We start from the raw sequence: 19809 nt of genomic DNA, 5'->3' as shown, positions 1-19809 counted from the left end.
CCTTTACCCAGGTACATTGCCTCGGTACCGGTACCCCCTGTATATAGCCTCGTTATTGTTATGTAATTTTCTTGTGTTATTATTATTTTTTTACTTTAGTTTATTTAGAAATTATTTTCTTAAGTCTATTTCTTGAACTGCATTGTTGGTTAAGGGCTTGTAAGTAAGTATTTCGCTGTTGTATTCGGCGCATGTGGCTAATAACATTTTATTTTATTTGACAGTGAGCTAGCTCACTGACAGTAAGATAATGTCCAAAAGAGGGGGGAAGGCAAATCTTTGCGTCATTTCTGCGGCATACTCCAAAACTGGTTGGCTGACTTCAGCTTTTCTGCAGTCAGCCTTTATCTCGATTTACACACCCTGTATCTGAATTTCTCAACAGGGAAGGGCAATAGAAACAAATGACTGGAGAAGAAGAAACACTACATAATTAGCCATCCCGGATACAGTCACAGACGATGTACTGTTTCATTGCATAACAGTTTTACGTTCGAGGAGATATCCATAGACAGACATGATTTAGCTTTCAAATCTCACATCCTGGGACTACGGTAAGGAAATAGCCTAATTTAACACTGAATGCTTTTGGACAGTTTCCTATGTTTTAACAATGTTGAGCTATGCATGCTGACACAGTAGCCTTTGTGAAACTGCAGATGACTGCAGTACTTGAGGGCCGTGTTGAATAGTCCTGGTAGCACAGCTAAAGAGGATGAAGAAAATGTATCTTTCTCTCCCCAGGTTAAACTACTAGCATGGCTGAGTCTGCAGCCTTGAGTTCAGATGGTATGTGACATACTGGCTTTGTGATCAACTCTTAACTCACAAACGATACTGATCTATTTTCATATGGCTAAGGACATAAGGACATTTATCCAAATATTGAATGGTTTTATTACATTTATCCAAGAATGGTATATGGGAAAAGAAAAAGGGAAAAGATCACTTTCACTTTCGCTATTTGGAAAAGAGAGGGAGTCCAGCGGCAAAGCAGAGGGGGAAGATGCAGCACGACCTTCTGCTTATTTTCTCATAGAGGAATCATCGGATCGCTACACAATTTTCCATTCCCAAAACTAGAATGCGTTATGAACAGAGTGCACTAAGGTTTTTAGACTTGGGTCATTGCCAAACTCTCTAGAAATTATGTTATTCAGAAGGAGTGCATCGATAGTTTCAAGTTCTTGCGCACAAACTCATACAGAGAGTAGGCGTTCCCTGATGTAAATATGCAAATACATGTTAAAATGTGCCAATAGGATATTGCTAGCTCGGAGTGGTGCTTGGCTCTCTGCTTTTTTTCCCCCACAACGTGACAACGATTTACATTGTAAAAAGCCCATACAAACTATCTTGGGTTAGCTATAAGAATACTTCTGTACATTGTAAGTACAGTTAAATGATATCATGTTTTGTACAAAATCAAAGCAATGATTGTCCCTAAAGATGAACACTGTTATTAAACGGAGATGTTGACAGATGTTTGCAAAGTCATATTTGTGGAACATGTGATATTCACATCTTTAAAGCTTCCCTCCTGGTCCTACCCCCTTAGGAGCAGGTTCACAGAGATGATATGATAACTTGGCTTGATAACTTTGCATCTCTCTTATCTAACATCACTCCCAGATGCCCAGTTTGTGGATAAGCACAGGGCTCAGCTCATTCAGAGGGTTACCTTAGTGATGCCCATAGCAGATGACCTACTCCAGGGGGGCCTGATCCATGAGGAGGTGTACTCTAATATCCATGCTACCAGGACCAGCCAAGAACAAATGAGACTGCTGTATGAGGCCCTGAATTCAGGAGGGGTAAAGGTGAAATCAGCCTTTTACAGGATTCTACTGGAACAACAACCTCAACTAGTCCAAGATCTAGGTAAGATCATCTCTCTCCCTCTGTGTGCTGCAGAAATACAATGTATTAAGTTGGCATATCTTGGCTTTTTACACATTTGCTATTCATCACTGTCCCATGAGTTAAACCAAAGCCAGTACCTCAATCGCAGCTCAGCCCAGATGCAATGTCATTGCTGAGGTTTAGGCTAGCTGGTTACCATATGTAAAGGATCAGTTGATTATGCATCAATTAAAACACTACAGGCAATGGTAAACAATGCTGAGTCTCTCTACATCCACACCAAAAAACAAAAACATTGATGAGAAGGCATTGGTTACTATTAATGTTCTGTTGCTCTCTCATGCCAGGTGAACCCTCTGCAGTCCATGTCAGCACAACTCTGAATTCTAAAGACAAAGGTAAATTATGTGAAATATTGGCGTCGCGATAATCAACACTTGACTGACTGACTTCCTACAACATTAAACTGTGTCCTGTGTTAAAATTGTTTAAAACGGACAAATAAATATTGCATTCTTCACCAATGTTATTGTTTTTCAGATGACAATAATGAAATGTGCCAAACAGAATTGAAATCGTACCTGAAGAGAACATTTGAAAGAATATTTCCAGGAATAGCTACACAAGGACGTCCTACACTCCTAAACAAGATCTACACAGAGCTCTACATCACAGAGGGTGGAAGTGGTGAGGTCGACAAAGAACATGAAGTGATGAAAATTGAGGCAGTATTAAGGAGACCAGCGACACAAGAGATACCAATCAAATGCAACGACATCTTTAAACCCTTACCTGGACAGGACCTGACTATCAGAACTGTGCTCACAAAGGGAGTCGCTGGCATTGGAAAGACAGTCTCAGTGCAGAAATTCATTCTGGACTGGATTGATAGAGAAGCTAATCAGGATATACAGTTCATATTTCCAATTCCTTTTCGTGAGCTGAATTTGATGAAGGAAAATAAACTCAGTTTGATTGATCTACTTCATAATTTTTTCGACGACATCAAAGAATCAGGACTTTCCAACTTAAAAAAAGTCAAAGTGTTGTTTATCTTTGATGGGTTGGATGAGTGTCAACTTCCTCTGAATTTCAACAGAAATGAGATCTGCTGTAATGTCACAAAGTCAACCACAGTGGATGTACTTCTGACAAACCTCATAAAGGGGAATCTGCTTCCTTCTGCTCTTCTCTGGATAACTTCACGACCAGCAGCTACCAATCGAATCCCTCCTGAGTGTATTGACCAGGTGACTGAGGTACGAGGGTTTAGGGATGAACAGAAGGAGAAATACTTCAAGAAGACAGTCAGTGATGAGAAACTAGCTGAAAGAATCATCGCACATATAAAGTCTTCAAGGAGCCTCGACATCATGTGCCACATACCAGTGTTCTGTTGGATCTCAGCCACTGTTCTAGAGAAACTGTTGAGTAAAGCAGTAAGTGGAGACTTGCCCAAGACTCTGACACAAATGTTCTTACAGTTTCTGATCTTTCAGATGAGACAGACAATGCGGAAGTATCATGAAGACCCTGACACAGATCTCCACTGGGATAAAGAGATCATACTGAAACTTGGAAAACTGGCCTTTGAACATCTTGAAAAAGGCAACCTGATCTTCTATGAGAAAGATCTGAAAGAGTTTGGCATTGACATCAGACAAGCTTCTTTGTGCTCAGGAGTGTTCACACAGATCTTAAGAGAAGAGTGTATGTACCATGAGGTGGTCTACAGCTTTGTTCATCTGAGCCTTCAGGAGTTCATTGCTGCTTTGTATGTGTTTCTTTCATTTGAAGACAACAATGAGGATGTTATAACACCCCAACTACCATCCTCCTCGACTGGAATTGTCTTGTATGAAGAAATTCGCCCTGACAACATCTACAAGAGCGCAGTGGATAAGGCCTTAATGAGTCAGAGTGGACACCTGGACCTGTTCCTGCGCTTTCTTCTTGGCCTCTCACTGAAGTCCAACCAGACACTCCTTCGAGGCCTACTGACACAGACAGAAGGGAGCTCACAGAGCAACAAGGGCACAGTCGACTTCATTAAGGACAGGATCAGGAAAAATCCCTCTCCAGAGAGGTGCATCAACCTCTTTCACTGTCTGAATGAGCTGAACGACAATTCTCTGGTGGAGGAAATCCAAATCTACTTGAAGTCAGGAGGTGTTTCGAAGGTCGAACTCTCATATTCTCATTGGTCTGCTCTGGCCTTTGTTATGTTGTCCTCAGACGAGGAGCTGGATGTATTTGAGCTGAAGAAATTTGTCAGATCAGACGAAGGCGTAATGAGGCTGTTGCCAGTGATCAAAGCCTCTAAAACGGCTCTGTAAGTACTCTGCTTTTTGTCTCTCCCTCCCTCTTCTTCCCATAAACATTCAACAAGTGACAGGTAGTCCTTTCTCAGATTCAGATACATGTTCAAAACATACAAACCTGGGCTGGTCTATGGACTAAAGTTCTAGAAACACTGGACTAAAACACTGAGTGGTATTTTCAAATGTTCCTTATTTCCCCAAGGATGAATTCTTGCAATATCACTTGGAGATGTTGTGAGAATCTGGCCTTATCTTTCGGATCATGTACCTCAAGTTTGAGAAAGCTGGACCTGAGTCACAATGGCCTGACTGATTCAGGGGTGGAGCTGCTCTGTCTTGGACTGGGCAATCCACTCTGTAAATTGGAAACACTGAAGTGAGTATTATGACTATTACATTATATTATTGTTATTTAGGTAACACATCTATATCCAATGTATTAATTATTTCTCGTAAAACAAATTATTTTGTAACTTCTCAGCTATTTGTTGTGTGTCCTGAAAGAGTAAAACCCTTTCTACTTATCTGCAGGCTGTCAGGCTGTAAAGTCCAAGAGAAAGGCTGTGCTTCTCTGGCTTCAGCTCTGAGGTCAAACCCGTCACACCTGAGAGAGCTAGATCTGAGTTACAATAACACAGGAGATTCAGGAGTGAAGCAGCTCTCTGCTGCACTGGAGGTTCAACACTGTAAACTGGAGACACTGGGGTGAGTATTCTCTCCACTCAACAGGTTACGTTGTTAACTTTAGAGTAATATTTGATTAAATATACAGCACCAATGTTCTTTTTTCAGTCTGTTTGATTGCAGCTTAACTGGGACATGTTGTGAAGCCCTGGCCTCGGCTCTGTGCTCAAACTCTTCAAGTCTGAGAGAGTTGGATCTTAGTCGCAATGACCTGCACAGTATTGGGCTGGAGCTGCTCTCTGCTGGACTGAGGAGCACCAGTTGTAAACTAGAAAGGCTGAGGTGACAATTGTCATTATGTTTAATCGTTTGCATTTCATAAATTGTAAAAATGGTAAAAAATCTCTTGTAAAAAATTCCAGAAGATGATATTTCACAAAGCAGAATGAATGACTCAGTCTAAGATGCTCTTTTTATTTCTAAAATTTTCATTAATTGGAACTGATTCATTACTGTACATGGCCGATTCTGTTACCAACTCTATTAAACACGATGAACTTGGTTGTGGTAGACATTTTGAGTAAAACAAATTCTTGTGTAGCTTCTCAGCTCTTCGGTATGTATGCTGAAAGAGTGAAACTCTTTTCTACTTCTCTGCAGGCTGTCAAACTGTAAAGTCGAAGAGAAAGGCTGTGCTTCTCTGGCTTCAGCTCTGAGGTCAAACCCCTCACACCTGAGGGAACTGGACTTGAGCTACAATCATAACCTGCAGGATGCAGGAGTGGCCAATCTTTCTGCTGCACTGGGGAATCCACTTTGTAATCTGGAGTCACTGAGGCAAGTGCTGATATAGAATAGTGTTGTTAAATCTTGTTCCTGGAGACACCATCTGAGTTTCAGATAGTTGAGATACTGATGGTTGACACTCAAACTGTACAGACTTAGCTGAAACAGAAAAAACATATCCCTCTCTTATCTGAAGGCTTGAAAACTGTGGAGTCACAGAAGAAGGCTTTTCTTCCCTAGCCTCTGCTCTGAAGTCCAACCCTTCACCCCTGAGACAGCTGGACCTGAGCAGCAATAAAGCAGGAGACACAGGAGCAAAGCTGCTCTCTGCTGCACTAGAGCATCCAGGTTGTGAACTATTGAAATTGAGGTTAGTCTTTTTGTAACCATTTGTAACTAAACAGGAAAGGGGTTTAGATTTTTAGCTAAAGTTACTGTCACAGCTGGTATCAAGATGGAGTGAAGGCCTCTTCCCTTCCTTTGTGCAGGCTGTCATTCTGTAGTGTCCTGGGGGACGGTTGCTGTTCCCTAGTTTCAGCTCTGAGGTCAAACCCCTCACACCTGAGACAGCTGGACCTGAGTAACAATTTCCTTGGAGACTCAGGAGTGAAGCTGCTCTCTGCTTTATTGGAGGACCCACACTGTGAAATCAAGACGCTGAGGTACAGTTATACGACTTACAACAATACTTTATTCATATAATTTCTTATTATATTTGGAAAGAGTCAAACTGTGAAGGTCTGTGGCTCTAAGCTATGCGTTTAAAATTAGGATGAGGCTGCGCGACCGAAGTTAATTGCCCTGTTCCTCCTCGTCCAGCACCACTGGAAGCATCTTCCCCAGAGCTAAAGAACCGAATTAGAGTCTATGCATGTGTTACGACCATTAAATCGCTATTTAGACTGCCTGTCTGTGTCGTGCTTAGGTTGTAATAGCCCACAGACAATTAAGTTTGTTGTACAACATGTCGATCATGTATTTTGTGCAACATGTTGAAGTTTATAGGCTATACCAGACAAAAAATGCCTGACCAAAGAAAATGGCCCCAGAGGGGATGGCCACTGTTTTACGGGCTCTTAACCAATTGTGTTATTGTGTTATTTCGCATTGTTTCTAACTTATTTTGTACATAAGGTTGCTGCTACCGTCTCTTATGACCCAAAATAGTTTCTGGAAAGCAGAACAGCGATTAATCACCTTGAACTGGACAAAGTTTTTTTCTTTAATGAGTCTACGCGAAGGATATACTGTTTCTCCGAGACCAGGCCCAAATCCTCGCCATTCATGTGAAAAAAAGACGGAGGTACAGGGGGCGGAGATTGGGGTGCCTTATGAGAATTCATCCGCGAGTGGGTAACCCGTCTCTACCAGCCGTTCTATTGGCCAACGTGCAATCACTGGAAAATAAACTGGATGAGCTCCTTTCGAGACTATCCTACCAACGGGACATTAAACTGTAATATCTTGTGTTTCACCGAGTCGTGGCTGAATGACGACCCGGATAATATGCAGTTGGCTGGGTTTTCCGTGCATCCTCAAGACATAACGTAGCTGTTCTGTGTTTATTTGTCAATAACAGCTGGTGCTCAATGTCTAATATTAAGGAAGTGTGGTGGATATTATAAAATAAGGATTTGCTGTAGTCCAAGTCAAACTAAGATTCTTTATTTTTCTGAGCTCAGGAGAATAACATAGTTACACTGTGCAGTGCAGACAGTCTGAATTCCGAAGCATTGGGTGATAAGCACATATCTTTACAGTTTCCTGTTCTTGGGCGGACATTCAGTTCTACTTTTATCTATACAAGGACATAGGAGCAAGCTGGTTTGCAACCCAGAGTTATACTCAGAAGAACAGGAGATTATAATAGGACAGTTTCACAAGGTTAGTCACATACTCAGTTATGTGGACACATACAATAACAATTTCCCATAACAGAAGTCTCGAGGTATTGCTGACCTGAGAAAGAGTACCTCATGTTAAGTTGTAGACCACACTATCTACCAAGAGAGTTTTCATCTATATTTTTCATAGCTGTCTATTTACCACCACAAACCAATGCTGACCGCACTCAACAAGCTGTATAAGGCCATAAGCAAACAAGAAAATGTTCATCCAGAAGTGGCACTCCTAGTGGCCGGGGACTTTAATGCAGGCAAACTTAAATCCTTTTTACCTAATTTCTACCAGCATGTCACATGTGCAACCAGAGGGGAAAAAACTCTAGACCATCTTTACTCCACACACAGAGACGCATACAAAGCTCTCCCTCGCCCTCCATTTGGCAAATCTGACCATAATTCTATTATCCTGATTCCAGCTTACAAGCAAAAACTAAAGCAGGAAGGACCAGTGACTCGCTCAATACGGAATTGGTCAGATGAAGCGGATGCTTCACTACAGGACTGTTTTGCTAGCACAGACTGGAATATGTTCCAGGATTCATTCAATGGCATTGAGGAGTATACCACAACCGCTTCATCCATAAGTGCATCGACGACGTCGTCCCCACAGTGAACGTACGTACGTATCCCAACCATGGATTACAGGCAACATCCACACCAAGCTAAAGGCTAGAGCTGCCGCTTTCAAGCAGCGGGACACTAATCCGGACGCTTATAAGAAATCCCGCTATGCCCTCAGACGAACCATCAAACAGGCAAAGCGTCAACACAGGACTAAGATTGAATCCTACTCACCGGATCTGACGCTCGTCGGATGTGGCAGGGCTTGCAAACTATTACAGACTACAGACGAAAACGCAGCCCGCGAGCTGCCTAGTGACGTGAGCCTTACAGACGGGCTAAATGCCTTTTATTGTCGCTTCGAGCCAAGCAACACTGAAGCATGCATGAGAGCACCAGCTGTTCCGGACGACTGTGTAATTAAGCTCTCCGTAGCCGATGTGAGCAAAACCTTTAAACAGATTCACAAGCCTGCAGAGCCAGACGGATTACCAAGACGTGTACTCAGAGCATGCGCAGCCCAACTGGCAAGTGTCTTCACTGACATTTTCATCCTCCCTGACTAAGTCTGTAATACCTACAGACAGTTGAAGTCGGAAGTTTACATTCACCTTAGCCAAATACATTTAAACTCAGTTTTTCAGAATTCCTGACATTTAATCAGAGTAAAAAATCCCTGTCTTAGGTCAGTTAGGCTCACCACTTTATTGTAAGAATGGGAAATGTCAGAATAATAGTAGAGAATGATTTATTTCAGCTTAAATTTTTTTTATCACATTCCCAGTGAGTCAGAAGTTTACATACACTCAATTAGTATTTAGTAGCATTGCCTTTTGTCACGTTCGTCGTAATGTGGAAGAGAGGAGGACCAAGGCGCAGCGTGAAGTGAATACATTCTTCTATTTAATAAACGAAGAGAAACACTAAACAGAACTAATACAAAACAACAAAACGAACGTGACGCTATATATAACAGTGCAGACATAGGCAACTAACACATAGACAATAACCCACAACCCACAATACAAAACAGGCTACCTAAATATGGTTCCCAATCAGAGACAACGCAAAACACCTGTCTCTGATTGAGAACCATATCAGGCCAAACACATAGAAATAGACAAACCAGACATACAACATAGAATGCCCACTCAGATCACACCCTGACCAAACCAAACATAAAATATACAAAGCAAACTATGGTCAGGGCGTGACAGTACCCCCCCCTCAAGGTGCGGACTCCGGCCGCAAACCTAAACCTATAGGGGGGGTCTGGGTGGGCATCTGTCCGCGGTGGCGGCTCCGGCGTGGGACGTGGAACCCACTCCACCATAGTCATAACCCGCTTTGGTGGCGCCTCTGGAGCGGGGACCCTTGCAGCGGGTCCCGGACTGAGGGGCAGTGGACGGAGGGGCAGCTCCGGACTGAGGGGCAGCTCCGGACTGAGGGGCAACTCCGGACTGAGGGGCAGCTCAGGACTGAGGGGCAGCTCCGGACTGAGGGGCAGCTCCGGACTGACGGGCAACTCCGGACTGACGGGCAGCTCCGGACTGAGGGGTAGCTCAGGACTGAGGGGCAGCTCCGGACTGACGGGCAGCTCCGGACTGAAAGGCGGCTCTGGCAGCTCCTGACTGGCGGGCTGGTCTGGCAGCTCCTGACTGGCGGGCGGCTCTGGCAGCTCCTGACTGGCGGGCGGCTCTGGCGGCTCCTGACTGGCGGGCGGCTCTGGCGGCTCCTGACTGGCGGGCGGCTCTGGCGGCTCCTGGCGGGCGGCTCTGGTGGCTCCTGACTGACGGACGGCTCTAACGGCTCAGGACAGATGGGCAGCTCAGGCGGCGCTGGACAGACGGGCAGCTCAGGCGGCGCTGGACAGACGGGCAGCTCAGACGTGTCGAGGCGCACTGTAGGCCTGGTGCGTGTTGCCGGAACTGGTGGTACCGGGCTGGGGACACGCACCTCAAGGCGAGTGCGGGGAGAAGGAACAGGGCATACTGGACTGCCGAGGCGCACTATAAGCCTGGTGCGTGGTGCCGGCACTGGTGGTACTGGGCTGGGGACACGCACCTCCGGGCGAGTGCGGGGAGGAGAAACAGGGCGTACAGGGCTCTGGAGACGCACAGGAAGCCTGGTGCGTGGTGTAGGCACTGGTGGTACTGGGCTGGTGCGAGGGGCTGTCACAGGCGGACTGGTGCGTGGAGAAGGCACCGGATAAACCGGACCGTGGAGGCGCACTACAGGTCTCGAGCACCGAGCCTGCCCAACCCTACCTGGCTGAATGCTCCCCGTAGCCAGGCCGGCGAGGTGGAATAGCCCGCACTGGGTTGTGCTGGTGAACCGGGGACACCATGCGTAGGGCTGGTGCCATGTACCCCGGCCCAAGGAGACGCACTGGTGACCAGATGCGTAGAGCTGGTTTCATGGCACCTGGCTCGATGCCCAATCTAGCCCGGCCGATACGAGGTGCTGTTATGTACCGCACCGGGCTATGCCTGCGCACCGGGGACACCGTGCGCATCTCTGCATAACACGGTGCCTGCCCGGTCGCTCTCTCTCCACGGTAAGCACGGGGAGTTGGCTCAGGTCTCCTACCTGGCTTAGCCACACTCCCCGTGTGCCCCCCCCAAGACATTTTTGGGGCTGCCTCTCTGGCTTCCAGCCGCACTTACGTGCAGCCTCCTCATACCGGCGGCGATATTCACCAGCCTGTGCCCAGGGTCCCTTACCGTCCAGAATCTCCTCCCAAGTCCATTTCTCCACAAAGCGCTGTTCCTCCATTTCACGCTGCTTGGTCCATTGATGGTGGGTTATTCTGTCACGATCGTCGTAATGTGGAAGAGAGGAGGACCAAGGCGCAGCGTGAAGTGAATACATTCTTCTATTTAATAAACGAAGAGAAACACTAAACTGAACTAATACAAAACAACAAAACGAACGTGACGCTATATATAACAGTGCAGACATAGGCAACTAACACATAGACAATAACCCACAACCCACAATACAAAACAGGCTACCTAAATATTGTTCCCAATCAGAGACAATGCAAAACACCTGTCTCTGATTGAGAACCATATCAAGCCAAACACATAGAAATAGACAAACCAGACATACAACATAGAATGCCCACTCAGATCACACCCTGACCAAACAAAACATAAAAAATACAAAGCAAACTATGGTCAGGGCGTGACACCTTTAAATTGTTTAACTTGGGTCAGACGTTTTGGGGAGCCTTCCACAAGCTTCCCACAATAAGTTGGGTGAATTTTGGCCCATTCCTCCTGACAGAGCTGGTGTAACTGAGTCAGGTTTGTAGGCCTCCTTGCTCGCACACGCTTTTTCAGTTCTGCACAAATCTTCTATAGGATTGAGGTCAGGGCTTTATGATGGCCACTCCAATACCTTGACTTTGTTATCCTTAAGCCATTTTGCCACAACTTTGGATGTATGCTTGGGGTCATTGTCCGTTTCGAAGACTCATTTGCGACCAAGCTTTAACTTCCTGACTGATGTCTTGAGATGTTGCTTCAATAAATCCACATAATTTTCCTTCCTCGTGATGCCATCTATTTTGTGAAGTGCACCAGTCCCTCCTGCAGCAAAGCACCCCCACAACATGATGCTGCCACCCCCGTGTTTCACGGTTGGGATGGTGTTCTTCGGCTTGCAAGCATCCCCCTTTTTCCTCCAAACATAACGATGGTCATTTTTGCCAACAGTTCTATTTTTGTTTCATCAGACCAGAGGACATTTCTCCAAAAAGTACGATCTTGTAACGGTTTTCTTCTGTGGAAGGAGAGGACCAAAGCGCAGCGTGATTAGTGTTCATCATGTTTAATAAAAGACAATAAACTGAACACTTCCAAAATACAAAACAACAAACGTGAAAACCGAAACAGTTCTATCTGGTGCAGACACACAAAGACTGAAGACAACCACCCACAAAACCCAACACAAAACAGGCTACCTAAATATGTTTCCCAATCAGAGACAATGACTAACACCTGCCTCTGATTGAGAACCATATCAGGCCAAACACAGAAATAGAAAAACATAGATAAACAAACATAGACTGCCCACCCCAACTCACGCCCTGACCATACTAAATAAAGACAAAAACAAAGAAAATAAAGGTCAGAACGTGACAGATCTTTGTCCCCATGTGTAGTTGCAAACCGTAGTCTGGCTTTTTTATGGCGGTTTTGGAACAGTGGCTTCTTCCTTGCTGAGCGGCCTTTCAGGTTATGTCAATATAGGACTCGTTTTACTGTGGATATAGATACTTTTGTTCCTGTTTCCTCCAGCATCTTCACAAGGTCCTTTGCTGTTCTGGGATTGATTTGCACTTTTCGCACCAAAGTACGTGTCTACATCCTGAGCGGTATGACGGCTGCGTGGTCGCATGGTGTTTATACTTGTGTACTATTGTTTATACAGATGAACGTGGTACCTTCAGGCGTTTGGAAATTGCTCCCAAGGATGAACCAGACTTGTGGAGGTCTACAACTTTTTTTCTGAGGTCTTGGCTGATTTATTTTGATTTTCCCATGATGTCAATCAAAGAGGCACTGAGTTTGAAGGTAGGCCTTGAAATACTGTCACGACTTCTGCCGAAGTTGGTCCCTCTCCTTGTTCGGGCGGCGTTCGGCGGTCGAAGTCACCGACCTTCTAGCCATCGCTAATCCACTTTTTTTCCCCCATTGGTTTTGTCTTGTCTTCCATCACACGTAGTTCCTATTCCATCAATGACATGTTGTGTATTTAACCCTCTGTTCCCCCCATGTCGGGTTATGTACCCATTTATTGATTGTTCTGTTTTCCGGTGGGTTTTTGTTATTACACTGCGCCGTTGGAAACACCGTTTTTGCTCTCCTGCATCTGACTTCTCTGCCGCCAGTACGCACCCCTTACAAATACATCCACAGGTACACCTCCAATTGAGTCAAATGACATCAATTAGCCTATCAGAAGTTCTAAAGCAATGACATAATTTTCTGGAATTTTCCAAGCTGTTTAAAGCACAGTCAACTTAGTGTATTTAAACTTCTGACCCACTGGAATTGTGATACAGTGAAATAATCTGTCTGTAAACAATTGTTGGAAAAATTACTTGTGTCATGCACAAAGTAGATGTCCTATCCCACTTGTCAAAACTACAGTTTGTTAACAAGAAATTTGTGGAGTGGTTGAAAAACAAGTTTTAATGACTCCAACCTAAGTGTATGTAAACTTCCGACTTCAACTGTACATTTTTCAAGCAGACCACCATAGTCCCTGTGCCCAAGAAAGCGAAGATAGCCTGCCTAAATGACTACCGCCCCGTAGCACTCACGTGGGTAGCTTTGAAACTCACATGAGGTGCTTTGAAAGGCTGGTCATGACTCACATCAACACCATCATCCCCTCAGGCGTGCATCCTTAGTACACTCCTGTACTCCCTGTTCATCCACAACTGCGTGGTCAAGCACGACTCCACCACCATCATTAAGTTCGCTGACAACACAACAGTGGTAGACCTGATCACCGACAACGATGAGACAGCCTATAGGGAGGAGGAAAGAGACAACAATGGAGCTGATCGTGGACTACAGGAAAAGTACGGCCGAACACGCCCCCATTCACAGCGACGGGGCTGTAGTGGAGCGGATCAAGGGCTTCAAGTTCCTTGGTGTCCACAACATGCCTTTTCCCTCTCAGGAGACTGAAAAGATTTGGCATAGGTCCCCAGATCCTCAAAAAGTTCTACAGCTGCACCATCGAGTATTCTGACCAGTTGCATCACCGCCTGGTATGGCAACTGCTCAGTGTCTGACCGTAAGGCGCTACAAAGGGCATTGCAAGCTTCCTGCCATCCAGGACCTGTATACTAGGCGGTGTCAGAGGAAGACCCAAAAAATGGTCAAAGACTCCAGTCACCCAAGTCATGGACTGTTCTCTCTGCTACCGCACGACAACCGGCACCGGAGCGACAAATCTAAGTCCAAACGGCTCCATAACAGCTTCTACCACCAAGCCATGAGACCGCTGGACAATTAATTAAATGGCCACACAGACTATTTACATTGATACCCCCCCCCCCCCCCCCCCTTTGTTTTAACTGCTACTCGCTGTTTATTATCAATGCATAATCACTTTACCCCTACCTACATGTACAAATTACCTTGACTAACCTGTACTCCCACACATTGACTCGGTGCTGGTACTCCCTGTATATAGCCTCGTTATTTTATTGTGTTAATTTTTATTTTTACTTTAGTTTATTGAGTAAATATTTTCTTAATTCTATTTCATGAACTGCATTGTTGGTTAAAGGCTTGTAAGTAAGCATTTCACTGTAAGGTCTACACCTGTTGTATTCGGCTTATGTGACAAATACAATTTTATTTTATTTGAATCTGTGTATAGAGAATCCGGCACATGCACAGATGCTTTTTTTAGCTATCGGGAAGAGCATTCCAGAGAATTCAGCAATGCAGCCACTCCTTTATGGTTATAACATTATATTTCTCTCTGCAGGCTTACAGACTGTTCCATTTCAGACGAAGCATTTGTTTCTCTGGCTTCAGCCCTGAAATCAAACCCCTCGCATCTGAGAGAGCTGGACCTGACCAGGAATAACGGAGGAGACTCAGGAGTGAAGCTGCTCTGTGCTGGACTGAAGGATCCATGCTGTAAACTGGAGAAACTGAGGTGAGTTTTATAATCGGCAGTGTTTCACTAATTACTGTGGTTAAGAGAAAATCGTTTTTTCTCATTATCTGTTGACATTTTTACCAGCCTGTTTTGTTGTAAACTGAGTTGGGAATGCTGTGAGGCAATGGCAGCAGCTCTCAGCTCAACCTCAAGTCTGAGAGAGCTGGACCTGAGTCACAATTATCTGGGGAATTCAGGAGTGACGATGCTCTCTGCAGGATTGGGCAATCCTCACGGTAAACTGATGATCCTGAGGTATTGGATTTAATTGAACTATTTTTATTGATTTTAAAGTCACCAATTATTTGTCTTATTTTAGATTTTCTCAACCTTTGAATTGAATTACAGAAATGGCTAAGTGAATTACTTTCATCCTCTGCAGGCTCTGTAATTGTGGTATGAAAGAAGAAGGCTGTGCTTCTCTTGCCACAGCGCTGAGGTTAAATCCCTCTCACCTGAAAGATCTGGACCTGAGTTCCAATTCTCCAGGAGACCCAGGAATGAATCTGCTCTTTGCTGTGCTAGTGGATCCCTGTTGTAAACTGGAGATTTTGACGTGATTAATCATGACAAACTTTTGTGACATTACAATCACTGCAATTTGCTTATTCCACGTTGTGGGTTTGATTTAATAAACGGTATGGTTATAGATGTATTATATAGAAAGTAATAGAAAGTAATTCCGTTCATATTACAGTTTGCATCCTAAGTTTCAGTGTTCTTTGTTTTCCCTCCAGTCTGGATAACTGTAACCTCACCGAGAATTGCTGTGCTGCACTGGCCACTGCTCTCAGCTCAAACTCCTGTAGTCTGAAAAACCTGAACCTGAGTGACAATAACCTATATGATTCAGGAGTACAGCTACTCTCAGCTGGACTGAAGAAAACACAGTGTAAACTGGAGACACTGAAGTAGGTTTACATGGCTTAGCCAAAGCAGATGTGGGCTTTATACTGAAAAGTTTTATACAATCATTTTTGATCTGACATGGAATAACTGTATTCTCTTCCTGTAGGGTAGCAAACTGTAAGTTCAAAGAGGATGGCTGTGTTGCTCTGGCCTCAGCTTTAAGCTCCAACCCCTTCCACCTGACAGAGCTCGATCTGAACCAGAACAGGTATGGGCGTGGAAAAGCCTTGCTCAAAGCACTGCAGAAGGATCCACACTGTAAACTAGAGAAAGTGGGGTGAGTGGTATAGTGTCAAGAGTATCACAAATGTCATTCAAGATGTGTTTGTGTTTGTTAATATTGCAAGTCATTGAGTTTCATTGAAAATGCAAGGTGACTGAAAACAAATATCATTTTACTGTGCCACTATTAAGGTATAAAGAGCTTGTGTTGCACTCTTTATCACACTGTATGTTTCTTTCTGATGATCCTGTATTTCGCTCTCCTCTATACATACGACTCATTATTATTGTTCTGCAAAATCCTCTCTTTTAGATTGGTCCCAATGTGAAACAGCCATCTTCATACAGGACAGAGAAACCAGCCGCATTCTGAAGAGACAGTCAAGAAGTGACGTGGACGCAGTGCTCAACCGTTCTTGAAACCACTGAACTGAAAACATGCTGTGTGTAGACCAAATAGACCAAACAGATGCAGCGTAACATTACAAACAAGTGACGTTAATACATTTTTTGATTAAGCTTCATAATTTGGAAGATGCTCAACATCTACTTTAGAAATGTAATGCATGTGTATGCAGTACAGTACTGATCTTTGAAAAATACCATACCAGTCAAGTTTGGACACACGTACTCATTCAAGGGTTTTTCTTTATTTTTGCTATTTTCTACATTGTAGAATAATAGTGAAGACATCAAACATATGGAATCATCTAGTAACCAAAAAAGTGTTCAACAAATCAAAATACATTTTAGCTTTGCTTTGATGACAGCTTTACACACTCTTGACATTCTCTCAACCAGCTTCACCGGGAATGCTTTCCAGCAGTCTTTAAGGAGTTCCCATATATGATTGTCGGCTGCTTTTCCTTCACTCTGCAGTCCAACTCATCCCAAAATATCTCAATTGGGTTGACAGTGTCTCCAGCAAAGCACCCCCACACCATCACACCACCTCCTCCATGCTTCATGGTGGGAACCACACATGCGGAGATCATCCGTTCACCTACTCTGCGTCTCACAAAGAAACGGCGGTAGGAACCAAAATATCAAATTTGGACTCATCAGACCAAACGACAGATTTCCACCAGTCTAATGTCCATTGCTCGTGCTTCTTAGCCCAAGCAAGTCTCTTCTTATTATTGGTGTCCTTTAGTAGTGTTTTCTTTGCAGCAATTCGACCATGAACGACTGATTCATGCAGTCTCCTCTGAACAGTTGATGTTGAGATGTGTCTGTTACTTGAACTCTGTGAAGCATTTATTTGGGCTGCAATTTCTGAGGCTGGTAACTCTAATGAACTTATCCTCTCCAGCAGAGGTAACTCTGGGTCTTCCTTTCCTGTGGTGGTCCTCATGAGAGCCAGTTTCATCATAGCGCTTGATGTTTTAGGTGACAGCACTTGAAGAAATTTGCAAAGTTCTTGAAGTGTTCCGCATTGACTGACCTTCATGTCTTAAAGTAATGATGAATTGTCATTTCTATTTGCTTATTTGAGCTGTTCTTGCCATAATATGGACTTGGTATTTTACCAAATAGGGCTATCTACTGTATACCACCCCTACCTTGTCACAATGGGCTCAAACGCATTAAAAAGGAAAGAAATTCCACAAATTAACTTTTAACAAGGCACACCTTGTCACGTTCTGACCTTAGTTCCTTTTTTATGTCTTTATTTTAGTTGGTCAGGGCGTGAGTTGGGGTGGGCATTCTATGTTGATTTTCTATGTTTTGTTCTGTTGTTATATTTCTATGTGTTTGGCCTAGTATGGTTCTCAATCAGAGGCAGGTGTCAGTCGTTGTCTCTGATTGGGAGCCATATTTAGGTAGCCTGTTTTCTATTGTGTTTTGTGGGTGATTGTTTCCTGTGTTAGTGTTTGCACCATACGGGACTGTTTCGGTTGTTTGTTTGTACTTTTGTTATTTTGTTCAGTGTTCTGTGGATTTATTAAATATTCTCATTATGGACACTTACCACGCTGCACATTGGTCCGATCCTTGCTACTCCTTCTCAGACGAAGAGGAAATCCGTTACACACCTGTTAATTGAAATGCATTCCAGGTGACTACCTCATGAAGCTGGTTGAGAGAATGCCAAAAGTGTGTAAAGCTGTCATCAAGGCAAAAAGTGGCTGCTTTGAAGATTCTAAAATGTATTTTGATTTGTGTAACACTTTTTTGGTTACTACATGATTCCATATGTGTTATTTGGGCATCCGGTCAGGATGCATCCGGTCAGGACATCCTGGCCGGATGCAGCTCTAGGGAGTGCCCATATGTGGGCATCCGGTCAGGACATCCTGTTCCTGTTGTCACGTGTTAGAGTGTGTGTTAATTTATGCATATATTGCATCTATTCCTTTGAAGTTGTCATGATGATTGATGTGTAGGGACCTCATTGAACTGGGGGGGGATGTGTTTGAACATTTCAAAGAGGATGGCCCCACAGCCCCTATTTTATTGCCCTTAGGGCTGTTGTCTATGAAACAGGAATGTCCGGGGGTATTGTGTGGGGGTAGACGCATTATAAATAAGACCCAGAACACTAAACAAGATTTTTTAAATAAACTCAGAACATTAAACAGAAAATGATGTCTCCTATGACAATTCTGGGGGTACTATGTGCCTCTTGTCAAGAACCCAATGATAAAAGCATCGAGGAAATTTTGTCCTAGGAGGCCCCTGAATGTTTTAAAGGAGTTTTCGATAGGAGTGATGGACATATGACTTACATATTCCAACCTGAGTATTCAACTGTGAAGATTTTCACAGACAGCGGTCCCAACCCCCTTTATGCAAAGTTTTTCTCCTGCGCTACGTATGAGAGAATGGCTTAAGATACGGGTAGCGTTATGTCAAATTGAACAGGCCCTGAGTGGTACATCCCTACCAGGCTATGCTTTGGAAGAGCTGGTGTGCGGGTGTGATGATTTGAAAGCCATAAGAATCTCTTCAATGGCGTATAGCCCCGACTCCAAAGTGACAATTTTAGCATGTGAACAATTTGATAGTACAAATGCAACAAAATCTGTCAGTTCATATGTATTTTCCAAAGCTTGCAAGGATGTAAACTTTTTATGCCAGTGTTTAGCTTTAAATGGCATGATTACCATATATTCATAACAATGATGAATAAGATGGACAGTCTTTTCCAAAATTGTGAACAATTACGTCGCTGGCCGCTTCTATCCTTAAGACATACCCAGGTCTACATGCAAGACGTTTGATCTATCCATGGAGTGAAAACTTACGGAACCATGCTGGAGCGTGCAAGAGAGCCTGTCTTGACGACGGGGAATTGGAAACGGACGGGTGTCAAAACCTATAGCTGGGCCCTTTATCTGTAAGAAAGGAATAGTAAAATTGTTTAATTAATTATAGCATGTTTTAAAAGGTCTGTACTAAAGATTTAGAATTAAATAAAGGGTTTTAAAATTGTGTCTCACCTTTTAACGGGGGGAATTAGACACGGACGGGAGGTCAGGGAAAACCCTATAGCCTCCCATTTGTCTGTAAGAAAGGAATAGTAAAAATGTTTAGCATTAATTATAGCATGTTTTAAAAGGTCTGTACTAAATATTTTGAATTAAATAAATGGTTTTAAAATTGTATCTCACCGTAAAAGCCTGGAATTTCACACTCCCTCTCTCCCCTTGGTGTCTGAGAAAAAAGGCTTTCGGGAAAGACGTGTGTGTGTGTGTGTGTGTGTGTGTGTGTGTGTGTGTGTGTGTGCGGGCGTGTATGTGTGTGTGTTTCAAAACAAAGGGTTTTCGGGGGGGGTGTCAACAGGGGGTGTTTGAAAACAGCTAGACACTTTCGTGTCCTTAGCACACAATCCTGTTAAATCAGAATGTATTTCCCCCCGAGGATGTGTGGGGGGCTCAGACAGAATATATCATGTCGAGACAGCCCCCAAGGGTTTAAAACAA

General features: G+C 43.9%; 1 protein-coding gene across 3 annotated transcripts; it reads left to right on the top strand.

The window, feature by feature from the left end:
* The first annotated feature begins 269 nt into the window (after nt 1-269).
* On the top strand, nt 270-19491 carry LOC139540488 (NLR family CARD domain-containing protein 3-like). 3 transcript variants are annotated; one of them, XM_071344355.1, is made up of 17 exons: nt 271-554; nt 745-789; nt 1633-1881; nt 2211-2261; nt 2404-4195; nt 4387-4560; nt 4716-4889; nt 4977-5150; nt 5469-5645; nt 5791-5964; nt 6083-6256; nt 14576-14749; nt 14837-15007; nt 15135-15308; nt 15490-15663; nt 15768-15938; nt 16197-19491. In XM_071344355.1, exons 2-17 carry the CDS (start codon nt 759-761, stop codon nt 16210-16212), a joined length of 4050 nt encoding a protein of 1349 aa, XP_071200456.1. In that variant the 5' UTR covers nt 271-554; nt 745-758; the 3' UTR covers nt 16213-19491. The 3 variants fall into 3 exon arrangements, 2 of the variants coding, with proteins under 2 accessions (XP_071200456.1, XP_071200457.1); XM_071344356.1 differs by lacking the exon at nt 745-789 and having other exon boundaries at nt 272-554; XR_011668202.1 differs by lacking the exons at nt 15768-15938; nt 16197-19491 and having other exon boundaries at nt 270-554; nt 15135-15390; nt 15490-15623.
* Nucleotides 19492-19809: the final 318 nt, after the last annotated feature.

The sequence above is a fragment of the Salvelinus alpinus genome, chromosome 15 (genome assembly GCF_045679555.1).
Source record: "Salvelinus alpinus chromosome 15, SLU_Salpinus.1, whole genome shotgun sequence".
Lineage (NCBI taxonomy): Eukaryota > Metazoa > Chordata > Actinopteri > Salmoniformes > Salmonidae > Salvelinus > Salvelinus alpinus.
The sequence above is the reverse complement of the archived record's forward strand: the minus strand, read 5'-3'. Positions and strand labels throughout refer to the sequence as shown.